A 26,134-nucleotide genomic window follows, 5' to 3' on the forward strand; every position below is an offset into this window, starting at 1 on the left:
ACCTGCTAAACCATTATCATTTGTACTCACTAAAGTGTGCTGGGTGTGCAAAAAACACAAATATTTTCCTAGTGCTTTGTTTGTGCTCTTAAACTGGTAACATTATTAATACAGCTGACTTCCATAAATTTGGCTCGGGTTCATTTGGTTCCAACCAAAGGTCCCAGCCAGTGTTCGTGTATTTTTATGGGCCCAGTTTTTTGTTATTTGAATCCTAAAATGGGCGTTTGCCAGATAATTTGAACTTGATCAGTCAGCATGTATGTGGCCTAACCCATATCGTGATCCCAATCACTAGTGACTCTCTGAGTGGCAGTGTCTGTCCTGGTGGAGCTTATGAGAGTACAGTGAATGCATTGAGACACATCCCTCTCCTGTCAAAAATGCCTATGTTGACCTGCCCTAGGAAGATTTTCAAGCAATAATGGTACATGCAGTAACGGTAGCTCACAATGTCTGATTATGGTATTTACCTGATTTTAATGCATGCGTGCACATACAGTCGGATATAAAACCTGTGGGGATGCACGACTCTCACGCGTCCCCTGATATCTTGTTTCCCGCATAGCTCCTGCAGTGCGGCTTCGCCGCATGGCCTGGCGCCCGCGGCGGTTGAAGTGGTATAAGCGCAGTGCAAGAGATGGCGCGAGTGCCGCGCTGCTGTGGGGTTACTTGGGCGTGGGCAAGACAAGGTGCTCCCTCTTTAGTTCGGGACAGCAAGCAGTGCGGACGTGCCGCGCGTGCGCCGATCCATGCTTCTGCGAGACTGTCTCACGTGGCGGCCTTTGAACACGCCACCGTTCGCGTGACCGTGCATGCGAATGACCAGGCGTTGGGATCCAGCATGGGGCGAACATATTCGCTCGCTATCCGGTCGCGGTGAGTCGGACTTCTAGATTTGTTGCGCGCCCATTGGCATGTTTTGTGGATAGCAACTCGGCTAGCAGGCATTGATCTATGAAAGGTGCAATAAATGCCCTCGTGATTGTTTGCACTACTGTGTTGGTCTTCCTTTGTCCCAAGAGTATGGGTGTGAGAACCCCACAAACCAAAACTTTGTGTTCACGGCATTCATATACTTTACCACATAACATGATTGTATTGCGGTGAAGTCGCCTTCAGGATACCGGCCGCTAATGTGCTACACATAGTAGACCCTTGCCCATTTTTCTCGCCAGAAAATGCAGTGCACACCAGACTTGCACAGTGAAAGCTCGTTACTATGAACACCACATTAACAAACTTTTCAGCATAAAAAATTTTTCAGGTTAATGAAGTTTTTAGAAATCCCTTGCTGACTGCCTAAAGTTCAGTGGTAAAATATTTCAGTACTACGAACTTCAGAATACCGAAGGCATTATGAAACATCGTTCCAGTGTACAATTGAACACGGACAAGAAGAGAAGGACAACACGAACACCGGTTGACAAGGGTCGAGGAAGAATTTGCACACATAAGAGGAGGGAAGACAGAGCCCAATGTACTAGAAAGTATATCGCTAAGTATGGACAGCTAGGCTAGTTGGTTGTGATTGGCATTATGAAACATCGTTTCAGCACACAATTGCACACGGCTGAGAAGAGAAGGACAACACAAATGCCAGTTTTTTGACAAGGGTCAAGGAAGGGTTTTCACACATAAGAGGAGGGAAGACAGTGCCCAATGTACAAGAAAGTATATCGCTAAGTATGGACAGCTAGGCTAGTTGGTTGTGATTGGCATTATGAAACATCGTTCCCGGCACACAATTGCACACGGATGAGAAGGACAACACAAATGCCAGTTTTTTGGCAAGGGTCAAGGAAGGGTTTTCACACATAAGAGGAGGGAAGACAGTGCCCAATGTACAAGAAAGTATATCGCTAAGTATGGACAGCTAGGCTAGTTGGTTGTGATTGGCATTATGAAACATCGTTCCCGCACACAATTGCACACGGATGAGAAGAGAAGGACAACACAAATGCCAGTTTTTTGGCAAGGGTCAAGGAAGGGTTTTCACACATAAGAGGAGGGAAGACAGTGCCCAATGTACAAGAAAGTATATCGCTAAGTATGGACAGCTAGGCTAGTTGGTTGTGATTGGCATTATGAAACATCGTTCCCGCACACAATTGCACACGGATGAGAAGAGAAGGACAACACATGCCAGTTTTTTGGCAAGGGTCAAGGAAGGGTTTTCACACATAAGAGGAGGGAAGACAGTGCCCAATGTACAAGAAAGTATATCGCTAAGTATGGACAGCTAGGCTAGTTGGTTGTGATTGGCATTATGAAACATCGTTCCCGCACACAATTGCACACGGATGAGAAGAGAAGGACAACACAAATGCCAGTTTTTTGGCAAGGGTCAAGGAAGGGTTTGCACACATAAGAGGAGGGAAGACAGTGCCCAATGTACAAGAAAGTATATCGCTAAGTATGGACAGCTAGGCTAGTTGGTTGTGATTGGCATTATGAAACATCGTTCCCGCACACAATTGCACACGGATGAGAAGAGAAGGACAACACAAATGCCAGTTTTTTGGCAAGGGTCAAGGAAGGGTTTTCACACATAAGAGGAGGGAAGACAGTGCCCAATGTACAAGAAAGTATATCGCTAAGTATGGACAGCTAGGCTAGTTGGTTGTGATTGGCATTATGAAACATCGTTCCCGCACACAATTGCACACGGATGAGAAGAGAAGGACAACACAAATGCCAGTTTTTTGGCAAAGGTCAAGGAAGGGTTTTCACACATAAGAGGAGGGAAGACAGTGCCCATTGTACAAGAAAGTATATCGCTAAGTATGGACAGCTAGGCTAGTTGGTTGTGATTGGCATTATGAAACATCGTTCCCGCACACAATTGCACACGGATGAGAAGAGAAGGACAACACAAATGCCAGTTTTTTGGCAAGGGTCAAGGAAGGGTTTTCACACATAAGAGGAGAGAAGACAGTGCCCAATGTACAAGAAAGTATATCGCTAAGTATGCACAGCTAGGCTAGTTGGTTGTGATTGGCATTATGAAACATCGTTCCCGCACACAATTGCACACGGATGAGAAGAGAAGGACAACACGAACACTGGTTTTTTGACAAGGGTCGAGGAAGGGTTTGCACACATAAGAGGAGGGGAGACAGGGCCGAATGTACTAGAAAGCCTATTGCTAAGTGTGGACAGCTGGGCTAGTTAGTTGCGATTGCCATTATGAAACATCGCTCCAGCGCACAATTGAACACAGACGAGAAGAGAAGGACAACACGAACACCGGTATTCGTGTAGTCCTCTTCTAGTCCGTGTTCAGTTGTGCACTGGCACGATGTTTCATAATGCCAATCACAACCAACTAGCCCAGCTGTCCATACTTAGAATACTGAAGGTTTCAAAATAATGATCTTTTTTCAGTTTCCGTGTCATGTTAGCAATGCCTCAATACTACAAATTTTACTAATTCTAAAGATTCTTTGATTTTCATGTATCCATTACGGCAGCCGGAACAGTAGAAAAGCAGATGACAAGGTGCAGAAAGGGGATGTTGTGTTCATCCCTTCTTTCTGTCCACGCCTCTTTCTTTAGCATTTCTTTCTGCGGCCGTACCAGTTATGCGCGCATAGAAATGAACCTAACCTCTGTGCTTGATGCATGCCATATGGTCGCACTTTCTGGTCGTTTGCACTTTGAAATAGTTCAGGTGTCCCCACCCTCAAGCGACAAGGTCGTGGTGTCAGTAGCAAGGAATGTGAAAAACAAACAAAGAAACCGTGCACTTTGGAAGTGACTTGGAGGTTCCCCTCTGTTGGTGGCTATCTCAGCGTCAGCGTTACTTTCGAGCATGCTTCAGTGGTGCGCGGTGGTGGAATCGGTGCAAAATAGCAACAGCACAGGCTGACAGCCAACAGTGATGTTTTGGTGGATTGCTCATGCAGTGACATTTGAACTCGTGGACAATTGATGGTTCAGGAGAACATTCACTTGGGCTAGATGGTGCATACTTGAATTAGGAAGGAACAGCGCCAACTAAGACGATCACAAGAGGGGAGAACGACATTGGCGCTTGTCCTGTGTCATTCTCCCCTCTTGTGATCGTCTTAGTTGGCGCTGTTCCTTCCTAATTCGACAATTGATGACCAATGACAATTGATCAACTCGTGGGTTGATGGGTAAAATGGTTAATTTTGGGGCTTTCACTATAATGACCTTTCAAAATAAGTTTGCCACGTTCTTGTGAAGTTCGTTATATCGATTTCTGTACTTTGTTTTGAAGCCTCAATGTCCTTTCTAAGCAGGCAGATGTTTGATTTCATCATCATCATCATCAGCCTGGTTACGCCCACTGCAGGGCAAAGGCCTCTCCCATATTTCTCCAACAACCCCGGTCATGTACTAATTGTTGCCATGCCTTCCCTGCAAACTTCTTAATCTCATCCGCCCACCTAACTTTCTGCCGTCCCCTGCTACGCTTCCCTTCCCTTGCAATCCAGTCCGTAACCCTTAATGACCACCGGTTATCTTCCCTCCTCATTACATGTCCTGCCCATGCCCATTTCTTTTTCTTGATTTCAACTAAGATGTCATTAACTCGCGTTTGTTCCCTCACCCAATCTGCTCTTTTCTTATCCCTTAACGTTACACCTATCATTCTTCTTTCCATAGCTCGTTGCGTCGTCCTCAATTTGAGTAGAACCCTTTTCGTAAGCCTCCAGGTTTCTGCCCCGTAGGTGAGTACTGGTAAGACACAGCTATTATACACTTTTCTCTTGAGGGATAATGGCAACCTACTGTTCATGATCTGAGAATGCCTGCCAAACGCACCCCAGCCCATTCTTATTCTTCTGATTATTTCTGTCTCATGATCCGGATCCGCAGTCACTACCTGCCCTAAGTAGATGTATTCCCTTACGACTTCCAGTGCCTCGCTGCCTATTGTAAACTGCTGTTCTCTTCCGAGACTGTTAAACATTACTTTAGTTTTCTGCAGATTAATTTTTAGACCCACTCTTCTACTTTGCCTCTCCAGGTCAGTGAGCATGCATTACTAAGTTACTAAGCAAGGCAATATCATCAGCGAATCGCAAGTTACTAAGGTATTCTCCATTAACTGTTATCCCCATTTCTTCCCAATCCAGGTCTCTGAATACCTCCTGTAAACATGCTGTGAATAGCATTGGCGAGATCGTATCTCCCTGCCTGACGCCTTTCTTTATTGGGATTTTGTTGCTTTCTTTATGGAGGACTACGGTGCCTGTGGAGCCGCTATAGATATTTTTCAGTATTTTTACATATGGCTCGTCTACACCCTGATTCCGTAATGCCTCCATGACTGCTGAGGTTTCGACAGAATCAAATGCTTTCTCGTAATCAATGAAAGCTATATATAAGGGTTGGTTATATTCCGCACATTTTTCTATCACCTGATTGATAGTGTGAATATGATCTATTGTTGAGTAGCCTTTACGGAATCCTGCCTGGTCCTTTGCTTGACAGAACTCTAAGGTGTTCCTGATTCTATTTGCGATTACCTTAGTAAATAGTTTGTAGGCAACGGACAGTAAGCTGATTGGTCTATAATTTTTCAAGTCTTTGGCGTCCCCTTTCTTATGGATTAGGATTATGTTAGCGTTTTTCCAAGATTCCGGTACGCTCGACGTTATGAGGCATTGCGTATACAGGGTGGCCAGTTTCTCTAGAACAATCTGCCCACCATCCTTCAACAAATCTGCTGTTACCTGATCCTCTCCAGCTGCCTTCCCCCTTTGCATATCTCCCAAGGCTTTCTTTACTTCTTCCGGCGTTACCTGTGGGATTTCGAATTCCTCTAGTCTACTTTCTCTTCCATTATCGTCCTGGGTGGCACTGGTACTGTACAAATCTCTATAGAACTCCTCAGCCACTTGTACTATCTCATCCATATTAGTAATGATATTGCCGGCTTTGTCTCTTAACGCATACATCTGATTCTTGCCAATTCCTAGTTTCTTCTTCACTGTTTTTAGGCTTCCTCCGTTCCTGAGAGCATGTTCAATTCTATCCATATTATACTTCCTTATGTCAGCTGTCTTACGCTTGTTGATTAACTTCGAAAGTTCTGCCAGTTCTATTCTAGCTGTAGGGTTAGAGGCTTTCATACATTGGCGTTTCTTGATCAGATCTTTCGTCTCCTGCGATAGTTTACTGGTATCCTGCCTACCGGCGTTACCACCGACTTCCATTGCACACTCCTTAATGATGTCCACAAGATTGTCGTTCATTGCTTCAACACTAAGGTCCTCTTCCTGAGTTAAAGCCGAATACCTGTTCTGTAGCTTGATCTGGAATTGCTCTATTTTCCCTCTTACCGCTAACTCATTCATCGGCTTCTTATGTACCAGTTTCTTCCGTTCCCTTCTCAGGTCTAGGCTAATTCGAGTTCTTACCATCCTGTGGTCACTGCAGCGCACCTTGCCGAGCACGTCCACATCTTTTATGATGCCAGGGTTAGCGCAGAGTATGAAGTCTATTTCATTTCTAGTCTCACCGTTCGGGCCCCTCCATGTCCACTTTCGGCTATCCCGTTTGCGGAAGAAGGTATTCATTATCCTCATATTATTCTGTTCCGCAAACTCTACCAATAACTCCCCCCTGATATTCCTAGTGCCTATGCCATATTCCCCCACTGCCTTGTCTCCAGCCTCCTTTTTGCCTACCTTGGCATTAAAGTCACCCATTAGTATAGTGTATTTAGTTTTCACTCTACCCATCGCCGATTCCACGTCTTCATAGAAGCTTTCGACTTCCTGGTCATCATGACTGGATGTAGGGGCGTAGACCTGTACAATCTTCATTTTGTACCTCTTATTAAGTTTCACAACAAGACCTGCCACCCTCTCGTTAATGCTATAGAATTCCTGTATGTTACCAGCTATATTCTTATTAATCAGGAATCCGACGCCTAGTTCCCTTCTCTCTGCTAAGCCCCGGTAGCACAGGACGTGCCCGCTTCTTAGCACTGTATATGCTTCTTTTGGCCTCCTAACTTCTCTGAGCCCTATTATATCCCATTTACTTCCCTCTAATTCCTCCAATAGCACTGCTAAACTCGCCTCACTAGATAACATTCTAGCGTTAAACGTTGCCAGGTTCATATTCCAATGGCGGCCTGTCCGGAGCCAGTGATTCTTAGCACCCTCTGCAGCGTCGCAGGTCTGACCGCCGCCGTGGTCAGTTGCTTCGCAGCTGCTGGGGACTGAGGGCTGGGGTTTGATTGTGTTGTTCATATAGGAGGTTGTGGCCAAGTACTGCACCAGGGTGGCCACCAATCCTGCTCTGGTGAGGGAATGCGTTACCAGTTCTAGTCACTGGGATCAGGCCACACTCCAGGCCTGTTTATGCAATTTTGTCAACACGCGGAATTTTTTTTTTTTTTTAAATCCGGTGGAAAATTGCCGGCACCGGGATTCGAACCATGGACCTCTTGCACGCGAGGCGGGTGTTCTACCTCTACGCCACCGCTGCAACCTTTGATTTAGGGGTGTGTTAAAATCAAGCAAATACTGTCAAATGAATCGGTGAGTTGTTTTGATGTTTTATGTGATAGAATTAAATAGACACTCCCGGCGAATTTTTTTTCTCATCATCACCGTGCACCGTATTCTCTATTTGCAAGTGAAAGTGTGCAAGGGTGAGCTGACAATCATGTTTGCGATTGTGAAGGCGCGTCCGTGAGCGATGGTGAAAGCGTGACCGCGAGCGATGGGAAGGTGCGACCGCGAGCGATGAAGAAGGCACGTCCTCAAGCGATGGGGAAGGCGTGACCGGGGGCGAGCAATGGGGAAGGCGCGACCAGGGTGATCTCGATGGTGAAGGCACGTTCGCAAGCAATGGGGAAGGCACGTCAGCGAGCGATGGTGAAGGTGCATCTGCGAGCGATGGTGAAGGCGTGTCTGCGAGCGATAGTGAAAGTGCGAGCAAGGGGGAAGGCGCGTCCGCAAACGATGGTGAAGGCGCGACCACGAGCGATGGTGAAGGCACGACCACGAGTGATGGGGAAGGCGTGTCCGTAAGCGGTGATGACGGCACTGCGAAATCGGCGGGGCAGAAGTTCTCGCGTCAAATATTCACCTGCAGATTTCAGATACCAACTCTCACAAAGAAACAGGTTGCACAACGAGAGTCAAGAGCGGATGTTTTGAATGCGCTGTCATCTAGCTCTGCACGACGAATGGATGCACGCTGATCAAAAAGGCAACTAAGGTGCTCTAAACTGCTGCCAGAAAGCGAAAAACTACATCAAAATGTAAAGAAAATGTGTCCCCATAGGCAAAGGGCTACATCCCAGGCAGGTTTTAGGTGCTCAAAATAAAGATTTAAATTTTTACAACAAATGAAACTTTGAGTTACGTTTTCTCAGCTTTCATATATTGTGCATTTGCTTTCAGTCATCCCAGTGCCATATTACAATGAATGAAGACAAAATCATTCTGTCTTTTGTACTTAGATCCTGAAACATTGACGAGTACAATAAAGCTGTCCATTTTTAACTGCACCTCATAAATAAATCTATAATAGGTTTTTTGCAAAAGTCGTTAGTAAGACAATATGTAAAGGAAAGCTGAAAAAATATTTTTATGCTCATTTCGGCATTTAAAAAATAAACCAATAGCTTTATTGCACAGAATGGGCATGCAGATGTGAAAATCTTGGCGAACTTATGTGTAATTAATTAATTCATTTGGGGATGACCGTTAGAAGCTGTCAGTTGTTGTAACTCAAAAACTATAATAAATAGCACAAAACTAATTTCAGTTATGACATCAGCATAACAGATCACACCTGCATGCCAAATTTCACCAATTTATTCCCATAAATGAAAAAAAAAAGTTTTCATGGCACGTCCCTCTTTAACAAATTTAGACATTTTTGTGAAGACCGAAACGACAATTCCCGTGGAGGTCGTGTTATTATCGCTACTAATCGTCGACTGCACTCTACACTAGTCAACTTATCATCCCCATTAGAAATGATTTGCTTATGTCGCAACACATCACTACCACGCAATCTCATTGGAGTCCATTATTGCGCACTCAATGCTAATGGAACTATTGTATATGATTTTCGTGACGCTCTGAAAACGCTAGCTAAGACACACCCAAACTTTCCAATTCTGCCCTTCGGTGATTTCAATTTTCCCGCGATTGACTGGTCTGACCTTACTTCCACGTGATCATAAAGCAACGTTTCTTGCCAACTCATCAACACGTGTCTCACTTTCGGTTTATCCCAGCTCATCACCCAGCCAATACGCACCACCGATCATTTCTCAAACATTCTTGACCTTATTTTAACCTTATTGACTTGACTATATTTTAACCTTATTTTAACCTCGTAGCCCGAAAGTTTCTGCATAGTTACACATGTGCAAAGTCTCAGTGACCACACTATTACCCATACCACATTTTCCTGTAATTTATACAAAAGTAAAAAAAAAAGTAAAAAAAAAAGAACTTGCACTTTATGACCGAGGCCACTACTCCAGCCTAATAAATGAATTACCAGCCTTCTATGACCATCTCGCCTCGACATATCAGCCCTGCTGAACCGAATCGAACTGGCTCCTTTTTTAAGCAGAGATGCAACAATTGGATTTTACATTCCTACTATTACAGTGAGTGAACAAATGCAATCGCCTTGGTTTAATATGAACTTAAAGCATCTAAATAATAACAAAAACACCTCTTCCGACGTGCTAAGCATACCAATTCTCAATTCACTTGGTACGACACACTAGCAATAAAAGAAAAGTGAAACTTCTACTCTAATTCATTACCCTCCATGCTGCAAAACAACCCTAAGGTCTACTGGAAATGTGTTTATCCCACTGAATCTAACAATATAGACATCTATGGCTCCGATGGCTTTCCTATACCTGATTCCGCAGTCAATAATGTATCGAATAATACGTTTTGCTCTGTATTCGCCCTTGAACCTCTTCAAAATCTTCCTGATGCCCCAGCTTACAGGTATCCTGAGATGCCAGACATTATCTTTAACCCCAGTGGTATCGTTAAGATTATAGACTTCCTAAAAAATTCATCTTCAGTTGGTGTTGATGGCATAAACGCTTAAGTTTTAAAGAACACAAAACACATATGCAGTTTAATCTTATCACTCATATTTCAGCAGTCACTAACAACCGGTTATGTTCCACAGCACTGGCGAACCGGTAAAGTAATTCCCCTATTTAAGAAAGGCAACAAACCTTCCCCAACTAATTACAGTGGAGCCCCAGTTATACGTCCCCTGGTATTGCGACGACCCGGGTTTTACGACGGATTAGCGCAGTCTCGGCGAAGTCCCCATAGAAGCAATGCATTAAAAACCCTGGTTATCCGACGCAATTTTACGCCAGACCCGTGTTATACGACGAACCTTGTGAAGTACGGGACGGAACGGCAGACAAAAAAAAAAGGGCTGTGGGTCCTTTTCCTCGCTCTGTCTCTCCGCATGCGGAGCGCTTGACACCGCTCGACCCGGTCCGCTCCAGCACAGCCTTCTCCCCTGCCTCGTCCCATCGTTCGTTTCTCTCTCCCCTACCAGCAGCTGCCCGCGACACTTGCTGTGCTGAAATAGCGCCTTTTCTCCTACACAATCACTTTCTCCTTCTCTTCTCAGCGGTGGTGCCTCTCGTCGCATTGGGGAAGCGTTTCTCTCCTTCCAATTTCCCAGCAGCAGATCGCCGACTAGGTAGCGCGGGGAGGCCTAGGTTTATTGCACATGTTTTATGTCGTAATCTTAGTGACCAGCGTACAGCGGAGGTTTTGAGTTGTGTGAAGCAACGCGACGCACGATGTCCCAAAAGCAAACAATCCTGTCGCTCGGCAAAAAGCTGAATATTATCGAGGAAGTGGAAAAGCGGCATGGAGCCACGAAAGTCAGCATTGCCCGGGACCTTAAGATACGCGAATCTTCGCTTGAGACGATCCTGGCAAACAAAGCGGTGATATCGCAGGATGCCAACAAGTTCGGGCTCAAGCAGAAAGCGGCAAAAGAAGGGCAGCATAAGAAGTTAGAAAAAGTTCTCGTCAAGTGGCTGCATCAAGCACGGAGCTCTGCGATTAATGTTGACGGCGCCACTCTAAAAGAAAAGGCGGACCTTGTGGCATTGCGTCTGGGCGTCTGGGCATCGACGACTTTCAGGCATCGAGCGGGTGGCTGGATCGCTTTAAAAAACGAAACAGGATTGTGTACAGCCGCTCCTGCGGAGAAAGCACTTCCGTGGACGTTTCGATGGTGAACGAGTGGATGGAGTCACTGCCGGAGATGACTGCTGCATACAAGCCCTGCGATATTTTCAGCGCCGATGAGAGCGGTATTTTTTACCATATGCAGCCCGAGCAAACCCTTGCGTTTAAGGGTAACTGCTGTAATGGTGGCAAACGCAGTGAAGAGTGTGTGACAGCACTATACTGTGCTAACGAGGATGGTTCCAAGAGGCTACCCGTGCTCGTTGTTAGAAAGTTTGCAAAGCCACAGTGCTTTAAGAACTTGAAGACGCTGCCGTGCAGCTAGAACTTCAACAAAAAGGCGTCGATGACGTCTTCGCTCTTCAGCAATTTTTTGCAACAGCTGGATGACAAAATGGTTGCTAAGGCGAGGAAAATATTGCTTTTCGTGGGCAACGCACAGTGCCACCCACCCGATACGGCGAGCCTGAGGAACATAAAGGTTTTTTTTTTTCCGCCCAACTACAGAAGCCGGCTGCAGCCGCTGGATGCCGGCGTCATTAGGTGTGTCAAGCAAGGGTATATGAAGCGGCTAGTGCAGCGTCGGCTGGCGGCCATAGAGCGCACCGAGTCGGAAAGAAAGAACTGTTATCGACGCCTTTCATTTTATTGCCAGTTTGTGGGACGCAGTGTCGCGAAGCACAATCACTAACTCGTTCAAGCACTGTGGCTTTAAGCGAGAGACTGCCTCCTCTGCTGAGGACGAAACAACCTCAATGTCGCTCGAGGCCGATGCAGGCTTCGCCACTGCCGATTTTGAGGGTTTAACCCTCACCACGACCTTCGCCGAGTACATGGAGGCTGACGAAAACGCTGCGATCTGTGGCGAGGTGTCGCTGGATGACGGCATCGAGGAGGCTTTGCCTAGTGCCAACACCGCTGCGACATCAGTTGAGGACAACGACGACGCCACAGTTACCGTGCCTGTGCCTACCACGTTCAGCGAGGTGCTACGGCACATAGACGGCATCCGGAACTTCATCTGTTCACGCAATGCCGCAGAGGACCTCCTTTTGGATGTTGCCCAACTCAAGCGAACGCTCTTGGTTCACAGATCAAACAAGGTCCAAAAGAGACTTACCGGCTTTTTTTAAAGTTCGCGCCGGCTGGCAGGAAACGTGGCAGTGGGAAGTGGAATGCTGTAAAGGTTCGCTTGAATAAAGCATGATTGGTACCTGTACTGCAGCATTAATTCTTATCGCATTTACTCTTTTGGTAATTTGGGTTTCCAAGCGCTGTAGAGTATGTTAGTAGTTTGCATTGAAGTTTCTTGTAAATCCATCACGTGAAATAAGTAGTATCTTTATAGGCATAACTTATGTTGGGATTCTACGACGGCCGCATTTTACGACACTTTTTCGCGGTCCCGAGAAAGTTGTTAATCGGGGTTCCAGTGTATAGACCAATTTCAATCACTTGCACCTGCTCCAAAATCATGAAACATGTTAGTTACTCTAGCATAGCTAATTTTTTATTCTCTGTTAATTTCTTTCATCCTAATCAACATGGTTTCTGCAAAGGACGTTCTTCTGAAACATAGTTCGCACTTTTCACACAGACTTGCATCGTTTTATTGACCAGAATATTCCTGTTGACGTCTTGTTTTCAGGTTATGAAAAAGCTTTTGATAAGGTCCCTCATGAACGTCTAATACTAAAACTTTCAAATCTGAACCAACATCCATCAGTATCAGCATGGATAAGGGCATTCCTAACTAATTGCCAACAGTTTGTTTGCACGAAGTCATATTCATCGCCGATGTCTTCCGTCCTTTCAAGTGTACCCTAAAGAACCGTCCGTGGTCGACTTCTTTTCCTAATCTATATTAACAACCTTCCTTGCAACGTCTCTTCTGAAATCTGCCTCTTCGCCGACGATTGTGTCATATATTGCCCTATAACTAATTGTGGTATTGACCGAAGGTGGAAGCCAGACTCCAGCCGTCCCGAAGTAAAAAAGCCGTTTATTGAACACATACAACCAATATATATAATGAAGAACATAAGCACCCCTGGGGAATAAAGAACTGAAATGAATAACGAAACTGAATATAACATACTCCCTCCCTTATATTTAGTGGTTAGCTGTTAGTAAGTATTAGTAAGGAAAACCCCAAAGCATGCACGCTGTACTTATTTACACATATTTACAACCTATGTACACAATGACAGACCGCCAACTAATTGGTCTGATAGTCTTGGAGCCAGGCTGGTGGCCGGCGCTCTCGGGTTGGCTGCGTTGGACGTCGCCCTGGCGGCGGGCTTGTTGACTGCTGCTGCAGTATGCCAGGAGACAGTGCCTGCGTCCTGGGAGAAGGAGGCTGTAGCACGGCAGGCTGCAGCACATCGGGAGACAGCGGCTGCAGCGTGGCAGGCTGTAGCGCCTCAGGAGACCGCGGCTGCGGCGTGGCAGGTTGCAGCGCATCAGGAAGCTGGGACGTGGCGGGCTGCAGTGCATCAGGAGACCGCGGCTGCGGTGTGGCAGGTGGGCCTGGAAGGAGCAGGAGCGGAACGCTCTGAAAATATCGACTGAATTCCTGCTCCGACTGCATTGAAACAGACGACCCTGAATCAACAAGGAATGTCAAAGTGACATTCGCGACTTGCACTTGAATATGAATTCTGCTACGCGCGGAATGTTGCACAGTCAAAACTTCCTCAGCACTGCTGGATGACGAAACATCTTCATGAAATTCAAGTTCACGGACTCGGCCTTGCATTTGGGTTAGCTTGCGGTTGCATACCCTTTGAAAGTGGCCCTTGCGACTGCAAAACGAACAAGTCTTGCCATGCGCTGGGCACTGCGGCGCTGACGCGATGTGGTCCCGCGAGCTGTATCGGAAACAATGTGGCGAGTCTCCTGAGGCTGCAGTGCCTCAGGAGACCGTGGCTGCGGCGTGGCAGGTGGGCCTGGTTCCCAGGTGCCCCTCTCCGGAACCCTGGAAAACTTGGAGGCATTCCACGTACGGCCGTCTCCAAGTCGGAAAGAGGCTGGTCCCCTCCTCTTGATCACCTCAGTTGATGAAGAAAAGGCGCAGTCTCCCCTGAACCGAACGGATGATTCGGCGCCCATCGGCATGTTTTGTGGATAGCAACTCGGCTAGCAGGCAGTGATCTATGAAAGGTGCAATAAATGCCCTTGTGATTGTTTGCACTACTGTGTTGTCGTTCCTTTGTCCCAAGAGTACGGGAGGAGAATCCCACATCAAACCACATCTGGCTGCCCAACGTGGGACTCTTGGGGCATCGGACGATAACTTTAAGTGTTGCTTCGTTCAAGACCTTTGTTTGAACCGAAGCGTAGGCCTAGCGTGGATTTTGATCGCTAGCGTCAGCGGCGTGCTTTCTTGAGCGAGGCGGCGGTGGCTGTAGTGTGTTTGAACATGTCAACATACTAAGCCTTTTCGCAAGTGTTTTTTTTTTAATGGCATTCGTTGGTACGAGTGCCACGTGGTCTGCATCCTGGGAGAGCGAGGCTGAGCGCCCGCGGAGCAGTGGCAAGCCTGAAGCAAGTGAGTACGGAAGCCTCGTGGGTGGTCCGAATTTCTTATGTAAATAGCTTCTTCTATCTCTTTGACTCGTATGAAGTCGCGGCTCTGGGAGCCGGGTGGCCGCAGGCCACGGGTGCCACTACGGGCTGACTGGTATTGCGGCCTGGCACCGGGCGCTCTGACACCGTCCGGGACGGTGGGCGCCGTCAACTCGGATGCTGTGTGCACCGAGCGGAGTAGGACCACCTCACAGAGCTGACGTCTCCTCGCGGCTGCAGGTTTTGCGCCCATCTTGGGTGTTTTTTTTTTTTTTTGGATGCCGGTTGTTGTCAGGGTAGCGACGCTTTAGGCCTAAGGCTTTACGAAGCTGTCTGTCGCACGTGGAGGGACACAACCTGGTGGACCGTGGCGTTGAGGTGTTGCACTTTGCTTACCTCATTCTAGTTAGCCTCGCACGAATTGAAATTACTCGTTCGACTCAAGAAAGCGAGCTTCGTTCACGTGAACTTAGCATCTGAGTAGCTGCCCGATCTTTTGCTAGCCGAGTTGAACATCGTACCACGTGGGCGATGCGTATGCAGAATTCCTCTCCCTTGCACTACTTTAGTGTTTGCCGAGTGTGTTGAGTTTACGCAGTGTGATTGGAGTCACCCCTGGTTTGCCGTAACCTGCACATCGTCTGCGCTGCTGCCCCGGACTACGATCGAGCCACCCCGGGTGATAATGATGCTGTGGCCAGTTCGGCGCGGCGACTTCGGCGGCCTCCTGTATCCAGCTCACAACCCTCGGCGGCGGACAAGAGCCGGCGGTCACGGACAGCTACGGCGGCTCTTGCCAGCAGGGCGCGTCGGTGCGAGCGACGCTTGCTCGTACCGACTAGTGCATTGTCGTTTCCGGAGTCCTGGCCTGGCATCGTGCCGTCAAGTCTGCAAAGCTGCTGCTGTGACCGGCGGACGCCAGCGGTGTACCCAAGGGCAGTCGGCTCGCATGCTATGGACAGCGTGTGGACATTTCCTCAGCGTGGCTACTGTTGCATGTACTATCTTGTTCGCGAAGCACGGGTTAATGTTAGACCGTGTGACATGTTTTGCCGGAATAAGAAGTGATTTAAGGTTGGGGGGATGCGGGGATGCGCGACCCTCGCGCCTCCCCTGATAGCTTGTTTTCCCGCATAGCGCCGTCTCTGTGCGGCGTCGCCGCGTGGGCCGCGGCGTGGCGTGGTACGGCGTTGGAGTGGTACAAGCGTGGTGCGAGAGATGGCGCGAGCGTCGCGCCGCTGCGCTGTTACTTGCGTTCGGGAAAGACAAGGCGCTCTCTCTTGGGTTCGAGACAGGGAGCGGGACGGACGTGCCGCACGTGCAGCAACGCTCTTCCCCGGCAGGTCGCCGAACAGCGCGGACATTCCGCGCGGGCGGCGACCGATGCATCTGCAAGACCGCCTCGCGTGGCCGCCATCGAACGCACCACGATTCGCGTGACCGTACACGCGAACGACCAGGCGCTGGGATCCAGCATGGAGCGAACATATTCGCTCGCGAGGACGCGGTGAGTCGGACTTCTAGATTTGTCGCGCGCCCATCGGCATGTTTTGTGGATAGCAACTCGGCTAGCAGGCAGTGATCTATGAAAGGTGCAATAAATGCCCTTGTGATTGTTTGCACTACTGTGTTGTCGTTCCTTTGTCCCAAGAGTACGGGAGGAGAATCCCACATCAGACCCCACAGACTTGAGGAATGGGCTGCCCGTTTCTTGCAAACAGGGATATGGGAAGTTGGTTAAGGGGGGTGAGCCCCCTAACGCCTCGCCTGGCCAGCCTGTACAGTAACAATTCAGATTTGTTTGGGGATAGTTGGAGGCCTGTGTCTTCCAGGTAGGACTCCGTTGCGTCTAGAGCTGATTGTAGCGCGTGCTCTACTTCTGCAAGTGATTTTCCCGGGCACCAGATCGAGATATCATCCGCGTATAGCGAGTGGCCTATATTAGGAATGAATCTTAGCCTCTCCGACGAGCCCGTCATGACTAGTTGAACAGTAAGGGGGAGATGACTGCTCCTTGGGGAGTGCCTCTGGCCCCTAGTGCGAACCCATCTGACTTGAGTTGCGCAATCCTGATGGTGGCTGTTCTGTTCATGAGGAATGATCTAACAAAAGCCTGAAACTTTGCTCCCAGACCTAGGCATACCAAAATTCATTTTTTGTCTCAATTGCCAACGATTTGAATCACCTGTCGGAACTCATCGCCATCATCAGTGACCTGCTCCGTTTCAAGTCTTCAATCGAAGCCCCATCGTTCAAGAAGTCTTTTCACCGAACGAACATTTTTGCCATGTTATGCCCACCCCTCATGCAATGTCTCAGCCAGGGACCTTTGAGGTATAATAAACAAATAAATAGATAAATATATAAATAAATAAATATACAGCATGAAGGTCACTCCACTCGCTGCTGTTGCCGTGCTTCCTCACGCCAGCGTTCATTGTGTGTGCTGTGTTCGCTTTTGCCTGTGCACACTGACACCATGCTTGTTAATTAAGTTTGTAAGCGAACATTTACTTATACGGCCAATAAAACTACTATCTTTACTTCGAATTGCTGTCTACTAATTTGCTATTGCAATGGATGCTTCGTCTTTCAGGCAAACTCTGACTTTTCTTGTTTTTTGCATCTTGTTAATTCAGTCGATTTCATCCATCCCATTAGGATAGAATTAATGGAAGCCAACTGTAGTGGGATGTGAACATTGTTTTATATTAAGTGTGACAATAGCTGTTCATTATTTGAAATGTATTCAATTCGGATCACTTCTCTGACTATTCATGGCACCCCTTGTGGCACTATGCGAAGACAGATGAATCTGTGGCACCATGTACTGTGTCATCCCCCACAATTCAGTCCATTTGTACAACAGAAGCAGCATTTCTCTTGTGCTTTTGTCTGATTGCTGCCCAGGAACCACCCAGCCCACGGAGCAATGAATTCAAAGTGGGCATGAAGCTGGAGGCACTAGATCGCAAGAACCCCCACCTCATCTGTCCAGCCACTGTTGGGGCAGTCAAAGATGACATGCTATTTGTCACCTTTGACGGCTGGCGAGGTGCCTTTGACTACTGGTGCCGTTTTGACTCCCGTGACATCTTCCCGGTCGGGTGGTGCCGCCTTAGTGGACACCCTCTTCAGCCACCTGGCAACAAAGGTGAGAACTTAGTTGGTGCTATTGTATCCCTGTGGATGATTTGCCTTTCGGACGATTTGCCTTCATTGAAAGGCAAATTTTCTGCATCCAGTTGCCATTCAGAAGTGAACAGGTTGCATGCAGAATATATGCCACAATGAAGATGATTAACAACAAACTGTTACTACCAACTGATTTTATTGCTGCTTGATCAGCAGCAATATACAGTCGAACCTAATTCATGTGCTCTGGAAATAAATGTGCTAACAGGAAAACGTACGATTTGAAATCACTGAAACATGTGACACTCAACTGTAGTACACATTTGCGGCAAAGCGTTACATGAATTGTTGCGGTACAAGACTCACAATGTGAATTGTTGTTTTTGTGGCTTCGGCAAGCTTACGTTTGCACTCCTTGAATTCTGCCTCAATGAGCAACTTCTTTGAGTGGGACATTTTGGCGGGAAGCTTTAAAAGATGTGCCCACTCAGCACGAGGCACCAGTGCACGTTCCCTGCAGGGGCACCTGCATTGGCAGGCATTTGGTGTGCTGCGACACTGCGTTACCTAGCACACGAGGGTTGAACCCTCGCGCATCTAACCATGTGTGGCTTAGCCGTGTCCGAGGAAAAGGGCATCCTGGTGGTTGAGCTGATGCCGAGTGTGTGGACCTTTAAGGTCCCTCTGCAGAGGCAACATGCCCCCTTGGCCTTGGCTTCATGTGGACAGCACTTCCGGACTGACCTACCCGGGCAAAATCGGTAGTTGCCTTTTTCTATCATTTTCTCCAATCTTCGTCTTTCTCTCTCACTTTTAATCTTTCCTGTCTTCTCTCTTCTGCATTACTTCAGCGATGGTTAACCCTGTGTGAGTAGCCAACCTAGGTTATGTTATGTTCAGTTATAGTGGTAATGTACAGCTGGCGCTTGCAGGACCTGTTTTTACATGCCCTGCGACATCCCCTTGTAAGACTCTGTGGTGGGTGGCTGGTGTTTCTACTGAAAATATACTCACTCATGGCTGGTTCCTTCCTCCCACTACCTGATCGTTACCTGAGGAGGGGGCGCTCCGATGAAATTTTGAGTTTCTTGGTCACCAAAAAGATCTTTTCCCCATTTCCACATCATTCACTCAGAAAAACCAGACAAACCAGTGCGATCAACCTGACCATTCCTTGTTTCAAAGTCTCTTACTGAAGTTTTTAGTAAAGGTTATAATGCACCTAGGATGGCAAGCGGGGATCTCCTGTTGGAGTTCCGCAACCAGAAACAATATGAAAAACTGCGAAATCTCGTGTCATTTCGGGATGCCCCAGCAACAGTAATCCCGCTCTGTACTATGAATACCACCCGTGCCGTGTCAGATGACATTCTGTTCGAGTCCACTGAAGCTGAACTCCTGGTGGGCTTCAGTAAGCAGAACATCATCAACGTTAAACGAATTAAGATGAGCTGTAACAGCAAGTGGTGCAGCGGTGGCGTAGAGGTAGAGATTCGCCTCGCGTGCAAGACGACCGTGGTTCAAATCCTGGTGCCGCGTAATTTTCCACCAGATTAAAAAAAAATTACCGTGTTGATAAAACTGCATGAACAGGCCTGGAGTGTGCAGCCTGATCCCGGTGCCCAGAACCGGTTACGCACTCTCTCACCAGAGCAGCAGAGTGTCTACCGACCGGGAAAACCGGGAATTCTCAGGGAATTTGAATAGTCTGGAAATACTCAGGGAAAACTCAGGGAATTTGTGGTTCTATCAGGGAAAATTACCTGTAACTTTAGTGAAAGGGAATGAAAGTCGTGTTAATGTTGGCTCCAGTAACAGAGGAGTCGCAAAGAATCGTCATTGACGCCGTGCCATCGGCACGATATATTGCCAGAGTAGTTAACGACCGATTTTCCAGACGCCCGATTTTTCGGACATGCCCGATCAAAGCCACCACCATGTTGATTATCTCGCCGCCTCGAACCGGCACTCTCGCACGCAGATCCACTGGCAGCCGTAGCCACTACCGCGGCAGCGCTAAGCCTAGCTGCTTCTACGTTCGCTATTAAGCTTCTTGCCGTGCGGTGCCATGTTTTTCATTGAAAGAATTTGCCGCTGTCAGCAATGGCACTGACTCCGCCTTTGTAATCCTCACGGTTGGCTTCGAAGCTCGCAGAGCACAGCGCGTTGCGTAATGCCAGTCACCGAAAGTTAGTTTTGCCTCCGTACAGTAGTGTAAGGCGGTGAAGCATAACAAGGGTAGGAAGGGGCAATTGTCACGGGACACAGTATGTATTCCTTAATTATACACGCGTGCACCCCTGTCTCATGTCAAAGTGCGAGCACCGATATGCCTAATAAGTGTACTGACAGGCTTTAAGAGTTTTTTCAGATGTGCTTGTGGCAATTTTAGCCCTAAAGGGCAGTTAAAGACATGCATTCATTTTTTTTTGGACAGCCAGATTTTTCGGATGTTTTTGCGGCCCCTAGCGAGTCGAAAATTGAGACGTTGACTGTACAACTGACCAAGAGGATGCTTCAAATGATTCATTGGGTGCAAGGGTGGCAGAAGGAGGATGAGAACCGAAAGGACCGACACACTAAGGAATTAACGGGAAAGGAAGAGTGCCCCGGCCTCTTTGAAGGAGCTTGAGCTCAAAAGACAGTGTTAGCTGATGCCGAGATGCAAGTGTCCCTCATCGAAACCAGAATAAACTCTTTAAAGCAGTGAAACCCAACACAGATGTTGTGTACGGGCTGAGAGTATGTCAGGACAGTTGAGGTTGACTTCCCAGCTGGCAAGAGAGAATCTTAATTGTGACAAAGTTCAGGCCTCATACCGATGAGCTTGCTATCAGATCATAGAAATATCTCACATTCAAAATATTTACTCATGTATGCATCTCCTTTTCATTCGTATGTGAAAATGTTCGACTCAATTTGGAATGGGTTTTACCATTTTTTTCGCTGTGGATTTTACTAACACCTTCCTTTTGTTTTGTTTTTAAATAAAATAGATATTACTTCTTACTATTCAAATTGGATTGTCATTTTTTTTGTTTCAACATGCTTACTAGAGAGTGACAGCATCGGGCAACATGGTGTCAGCCTGTCTTGACATGAAACAAAGTTCTGGCTCATTCAGGGAATTTTGCAAAAATGCTCAGGGAAAACCTGGAAAAATCAGGGAATTTGGAAATGTCAACTTGGTAGACACCCTGGAGGAGGATTGGCCACCCTTGTGCAGTACTTGGCCACAGCCAATGAATACAACAATCAAACCCCGGCCCTCAGTCCCGAGCAGCTGCGGAGCAACTGACCATGGTGGCGGTCAGACCTGTGACCCTGCAGAGGGTGCTAAGAATCTCTGGGTCCGGACAGGCCACCATAGGAACCTGAACCTGGCAACGTTTAGTGCCTGAACGTTATCTAGTGAGGCGAGTTTAGCAGTGCTATTGGAGGAATTAGTGTGCAGTAAATGGGATATAATATGGATCAGTGAGGTTAGGAGAACAAAAGAAGCATATACACTGCTAAAAAGCGGCACATCCTGTGCTATCGGGGTTTAGCGGAGAGACGAGAACTAGGAGTCGGATTCCTGATTAATAAGAATATAGCTGGCAACATACAGGAATTTTATAAAATTTACGAAAGGGTGGCAAATCTTGTGAAACTTAATAAGAGGTACAAAATGAAGGTTGTACAGGTCTGTGCCCGTACATCCAGTCATGATGACCAGGAAGTCAAAAGCTTCTATGAAGACGTGGAATCGGCGATGGGTAGAGTGAAAACAAAATGCACTATACTGATGGGCGACTTCAATGCCAAGGTAGGCAAGAAGTAGGCTGGCATATGGCATAGGCACTAGGAATAGCAGGGAAGAGTTATTAGTAGAGTTTGTGGAACAGAATAATATGCGGATAATGAATACTTTCTTCCGCAAGCGGGATAGCCGAAAGTGGACGTGGAGGAGTCCGAACGACGAGACTAAAAATGAAATAGACTTCATACTCTGCGCTAACCCTGGCATCATACAAGATGCGGACGTGCTCAACAAGGTGCGCTGCAGTGACCATAGGATGGTAAGAACTCGAATTAGCCTAGACCTGAGGAGGAAACGGAAGAAACTGGTACATAAGAAGCCGATCAACGAGTTAGCAGCAAGAGGGGAAATAAGGGGAATTCCGGATCAAGCTACAGAACAGGTATTCGGCTTTAACTCAGGAAGAGGACCTTAGTGTTGAAGCAATGAACGACAATCTTATGGGCATCATTAAGGAGTGTGCAATAGAAGTTGGTGGTAACTTCGTTAGACAGGATACCAGTAAGCTATCGCAGGAGACAAAAGATCTGATCAAGAAACGCCAATGTATGAAAACCTCTAACTCTACAGGTAGAATAGAACTGGCAGAACTTTCGAAGTTAATCAACAAGCGTAAGACAGCTGACATAAGGAATAGGATAGAATATGGATATGGAGAGAATTGAACATGCTCTCAGCAACGGAGGAAGCCTAAAAGCGGTGAAGAAAAATCTTGGAATAGGCAAGAATCAGATGTATGCGTTAAGAGACAAAGCCGGCAATATCAATACTAATATTGATGAGATAGTTCAAGTAGCTGAGGAGTACTATACTGATTTATACAGTACCAGTGGCACCCATGACGATAATGGAAGAGATAAGAGTCTAGAGGAATTCGATATCCCGCAGGTAATGCCGGAAAAAGTAAAGAAAGCCTTGGGAGGTATGCAAAGGGGGAAGGCAGCTGGGGAGGATCAGGTAACAGCAGATCTGTTGAAGGATAGTGGGCAGATTGTTCTAGCGGAACTGGCCACCCTGTATACGCAATGCCTCATGGCTTCGAGCGTACCGGAATCTTGGAAAAACGCTATCATAATCTTAATCCATAAGAAAGAGGACGCCAAAGACTTGAAAAATTATAGACCGATCAGCTTACTGTCCATTGCCTACAAACTATTTACTGAAGTAATTGCAAACAGAATCAGGAACACCTCAGACTTCTGTCAACCAAAGGACCAGGCAGGATTCCGTAAAGGCTACTCAACAATAGACCATATTCACGCTATCAATCAGGTGATAGAGAAAAGTGCGGAATATAACAAACCCTTACGTATAGCTTTCATTGATTACGAGAAAGCTTTTGATTCAGTCGAAACCTCAGCAGTCATGGAGGCATTACGGAATAAGGGTGTAGATGAGCCGTATGTAAAAATACTGAAAGATATCTATAGTGGCTCTACAGCCACTGTAGTCCTCCATAAAGAAAGCAACAAAATCCCAATAAAGAAAGGCGTCAGGCAAGGAGATATGATCTCTCCAATGCTATTCAGAGCGTGTTTACAGGAGGTATTCAGAGACCTGGATTGGGAAGAATTGGGGATAAAAGTTAATGGAAAATACCTTAGCAACTTGCGTTTCGCTGATGATATTGCCTTGCTTAGTAACTCAGGGGACCAATTGCAATGCATGCTCACTGACCTGGAGAGGCAAAGCAGAAGGGTGGGTCTAAATATTAACCTGCAGAAAACTAAAGTAATCTTTAACAGTCTCGGAAGAGAACAGCAGTTTACGATAGGTAGCGAGACTCTGCAAGTGGTAAGGGAATACATTTACTTAGGGCAGGTAGTGACCGCAGATCCAGATCATCAGACTGAAATAACCGGAAGAATAAGAATGGACTGGAGTGCATTTGGCAGTCATTCTCAATCATGAACAGCAGGTTGCCATTATCCCTCAAGAGAAAAGTGAGTAACAGCCGTGTCTTACCAGTACTCACCTTCGAGGCAGAAACTTGGAGGCTTACGAAAAGGGTTCTACTTAAATTGAGGATGACACAACGAGCTATGGAAAGAAGAATGATGGGTATAACATTAAGGGATAAGAAAAGAGCACATTGGGTGAGGGAACAAACGCGAGTTAGTGACATCTTAGTTGAAATCAAGGAAAAGAAATGGGCATGGACCGGACATGCAATGAGGACGGAAGATAACCGATGGTCATTAAGGGTTATGGACTGGATTCCAAGGGAAGGGAAGCGTGGCGGGAGGCGGCAGAAAGTTAGGTGGACGGATGAGATTAAGAAGTTTGCAGGGACAACATGGCCACAATTAGCACAGGACCGGGGTAGTTGGAGAAGTATGGGAGAGGTCTTTGCCCTGCCCTGGGCGTAACCTGGATGATGATGATGTGACAGCAAGTAAATCTAGCCCAAGCACCTGATACTTACTGTATTTATTCGAAAATAGGTTGAGCACGAATATAGGTCGGCCCCTATTACTGTGCTCTCTGAGAGAAAAAGAAGAATTATTCAAATATATGTTGACCTTTTAGATTTGGCGCCTTAGAAAGAGTACGAGCCTAAATCTGCATTACCATATCGACGTCAGCATTTCAAGATGGCTGCCTCGTATGCGCTTCGAGCCTAGTTGCCGTAGCTTGCTACATGTGCTGTAGTACGTGTGCTTGGGCTTTAGTCCACCGTCCGTCTTCTCATTTTCTGCGTTTGCTCTGTCAGCATGGAAGTGTCGACTGTGAAGACCGACCGAGTTCATCATGATGCTGCAATTATAAGTAAAGTGATCACGTGCGTGGAGACAGATGAAAATCAGGCCGCATCACGAGCATTTGAAGTTCCCGAAGCTTGCTTGCGGGACTGGCAGCAAACAAAAGAAGCATCCTACTCCGCCAGCTGCTGCTTACGGTGCGGCCGCACGGACTCTATCTTGATAGTAATCTGCGAGAAACACAGAGTCTGTGCATCTATGCGCACTGTCACTTAACTGCCATTGAAGCGAGAAGCTGCACAAAGGTGAATTCACTCACTCCTGCTACCGCACTTCCTCACTCCATTGTTTTGATAGAGTTTCTGCGGTCACTGATTGAGACGTGTTCATGTTTGCTTGTGTGCGTGACAGCATGCTTGTTAATTTAGTTAGTATAGAAATGTTTAAGTTTATACGGCCGATAAAATTACTATCGTTACTTTTTGTATAGATGTCTACTAATTTGCTATCGCAATCGATGCTGCACCTTTCGGGAGAAACTGCGAAAATTTTTTTTTATCGTGACTTTAATGCATTGGCAATAAGTCTTTGTTTTTCCAATTGAAAGACAGGTGTATTTCTGTATGAAAGAATGAGGTGTGTGGTACTGTAAAGGACTTTCCTTTTTTTAGGTTACGGCAAACAGATGCTTACAATCGAAGGCGTGTTAGAACTGAGTAAATACAGTAAGTCACTGGATCATAAATGCCTAACGAATTAACCATACAACCATCCTTTTGATATTGCCAAGCTGAGAGCTACGTTGAGCGCATGTATCAACATGACTGTTTGTTGGCCTTGTTGATGCTTGCTAAAAGACATGTTTTTCACCACAAGTTATACACATACACATGCATGTATATGTTTAGAACGACAGAAAGCTGAGCTAGTTGGTAAGGATTCATTATGCAAAATAGAAGTGAGGCGTGCAGACAGGACACAAGAGTAGAGAAGTGGACAACACGAACGCCGACTATCAACTGAAGGGAGCACTGAGGCGAAAAAATGAAAGAAGACACAAAACTCATCTGCGCATGCTCAGGAATGTTAACACCACGTGTCAATCGGGTACACGTGCTGGTCTACGTGAGAGATAACTGTTAAGGCACTTAATCTCTTCCTTATGTAAAGTAATCGAAGGCTGACTCACGCATGCACTTCCACCATTATAGATATGCCATGCCTCTACCATAAGACGCGTATCTTCATTCTTATGCCTGTACAATATTGCGCATTCATCTAACTCTGGCTTGCAGTTACAATCTCGGCAATGTAGCGAAAGATTAGAAGGCAATCCACCGGTTAACGACCTTTTATGCTCCATTAGCCTCTGATTGATACACCGTCCCGTTTGCCCTACGTAGAACTGGCCACAGCTAAGGGGAATTTGATAAACCACACCCATACAACATTCAGTAAAACTGTTGTTCTTATTGTGCTTCACTGGACAAATATCTGTTCGTTTTTTGCCTTTAACCCGCTCCTTTTTATTCTGTACGGCAGCGCATATCTTACCTAGCTTATTGGGAGCAGTGAAAGCAACATTAGAGTGTTTTAGCAGAACGTTTTTGACGGTCCGGTCCGCTCTCACGTACCCGCTCGCAGTTAGCGGAACGGCGGACGAAGAACCAGTTTTAGCGGAGCGCCCGGCTGCGTCCGAAAGGCATGTGCTTGCCTGACGCGCCACC

General features: G+C 46.8%; 1 protein-coding gene across 18 annotated transcripts in view; it reads left to right on the plus strand.

Moving 5' to 3' along the window:
- The window catches only part of Scm (Polycomb protein Scm), a 426,899-nt gene that overhangs the window by 196,202 nt on the left and 204,563 nt on the right, over positions 1 to 26,134 (plus strand). For all 18 annotated transcript variants that reach the window (XM_070538219.1, XM_070538231.1, XM_070538222.1 and 15 more), the window contains one exon: positions 17,679 to 17,922. In XM_070538219.1, coding sequence (XP_070394320.1) covers positions 17,679 to 17,922 — 244 coding nt within the window. The remainder of the gene's footprint in view (positions 1 to 17,678; positions 17,923 to 26,134) is intronic.

This window comes from Dermacentor albipictus, chromosome 5 (assembly GCF_038994185.2).
Source record: "Dermacentor albipictus isolate Rhodes 1998 colony chromosome 5, USDA_Dalb.pri_finalv2, whole genome shotgun sequence".
Classification (NCBI taxonomy): Eukaryota; Metazoa; Arthropoda; class Arachnida; order Ixodida; family Ixodidae; genus Dermacentor; species Dermacentor albipictus.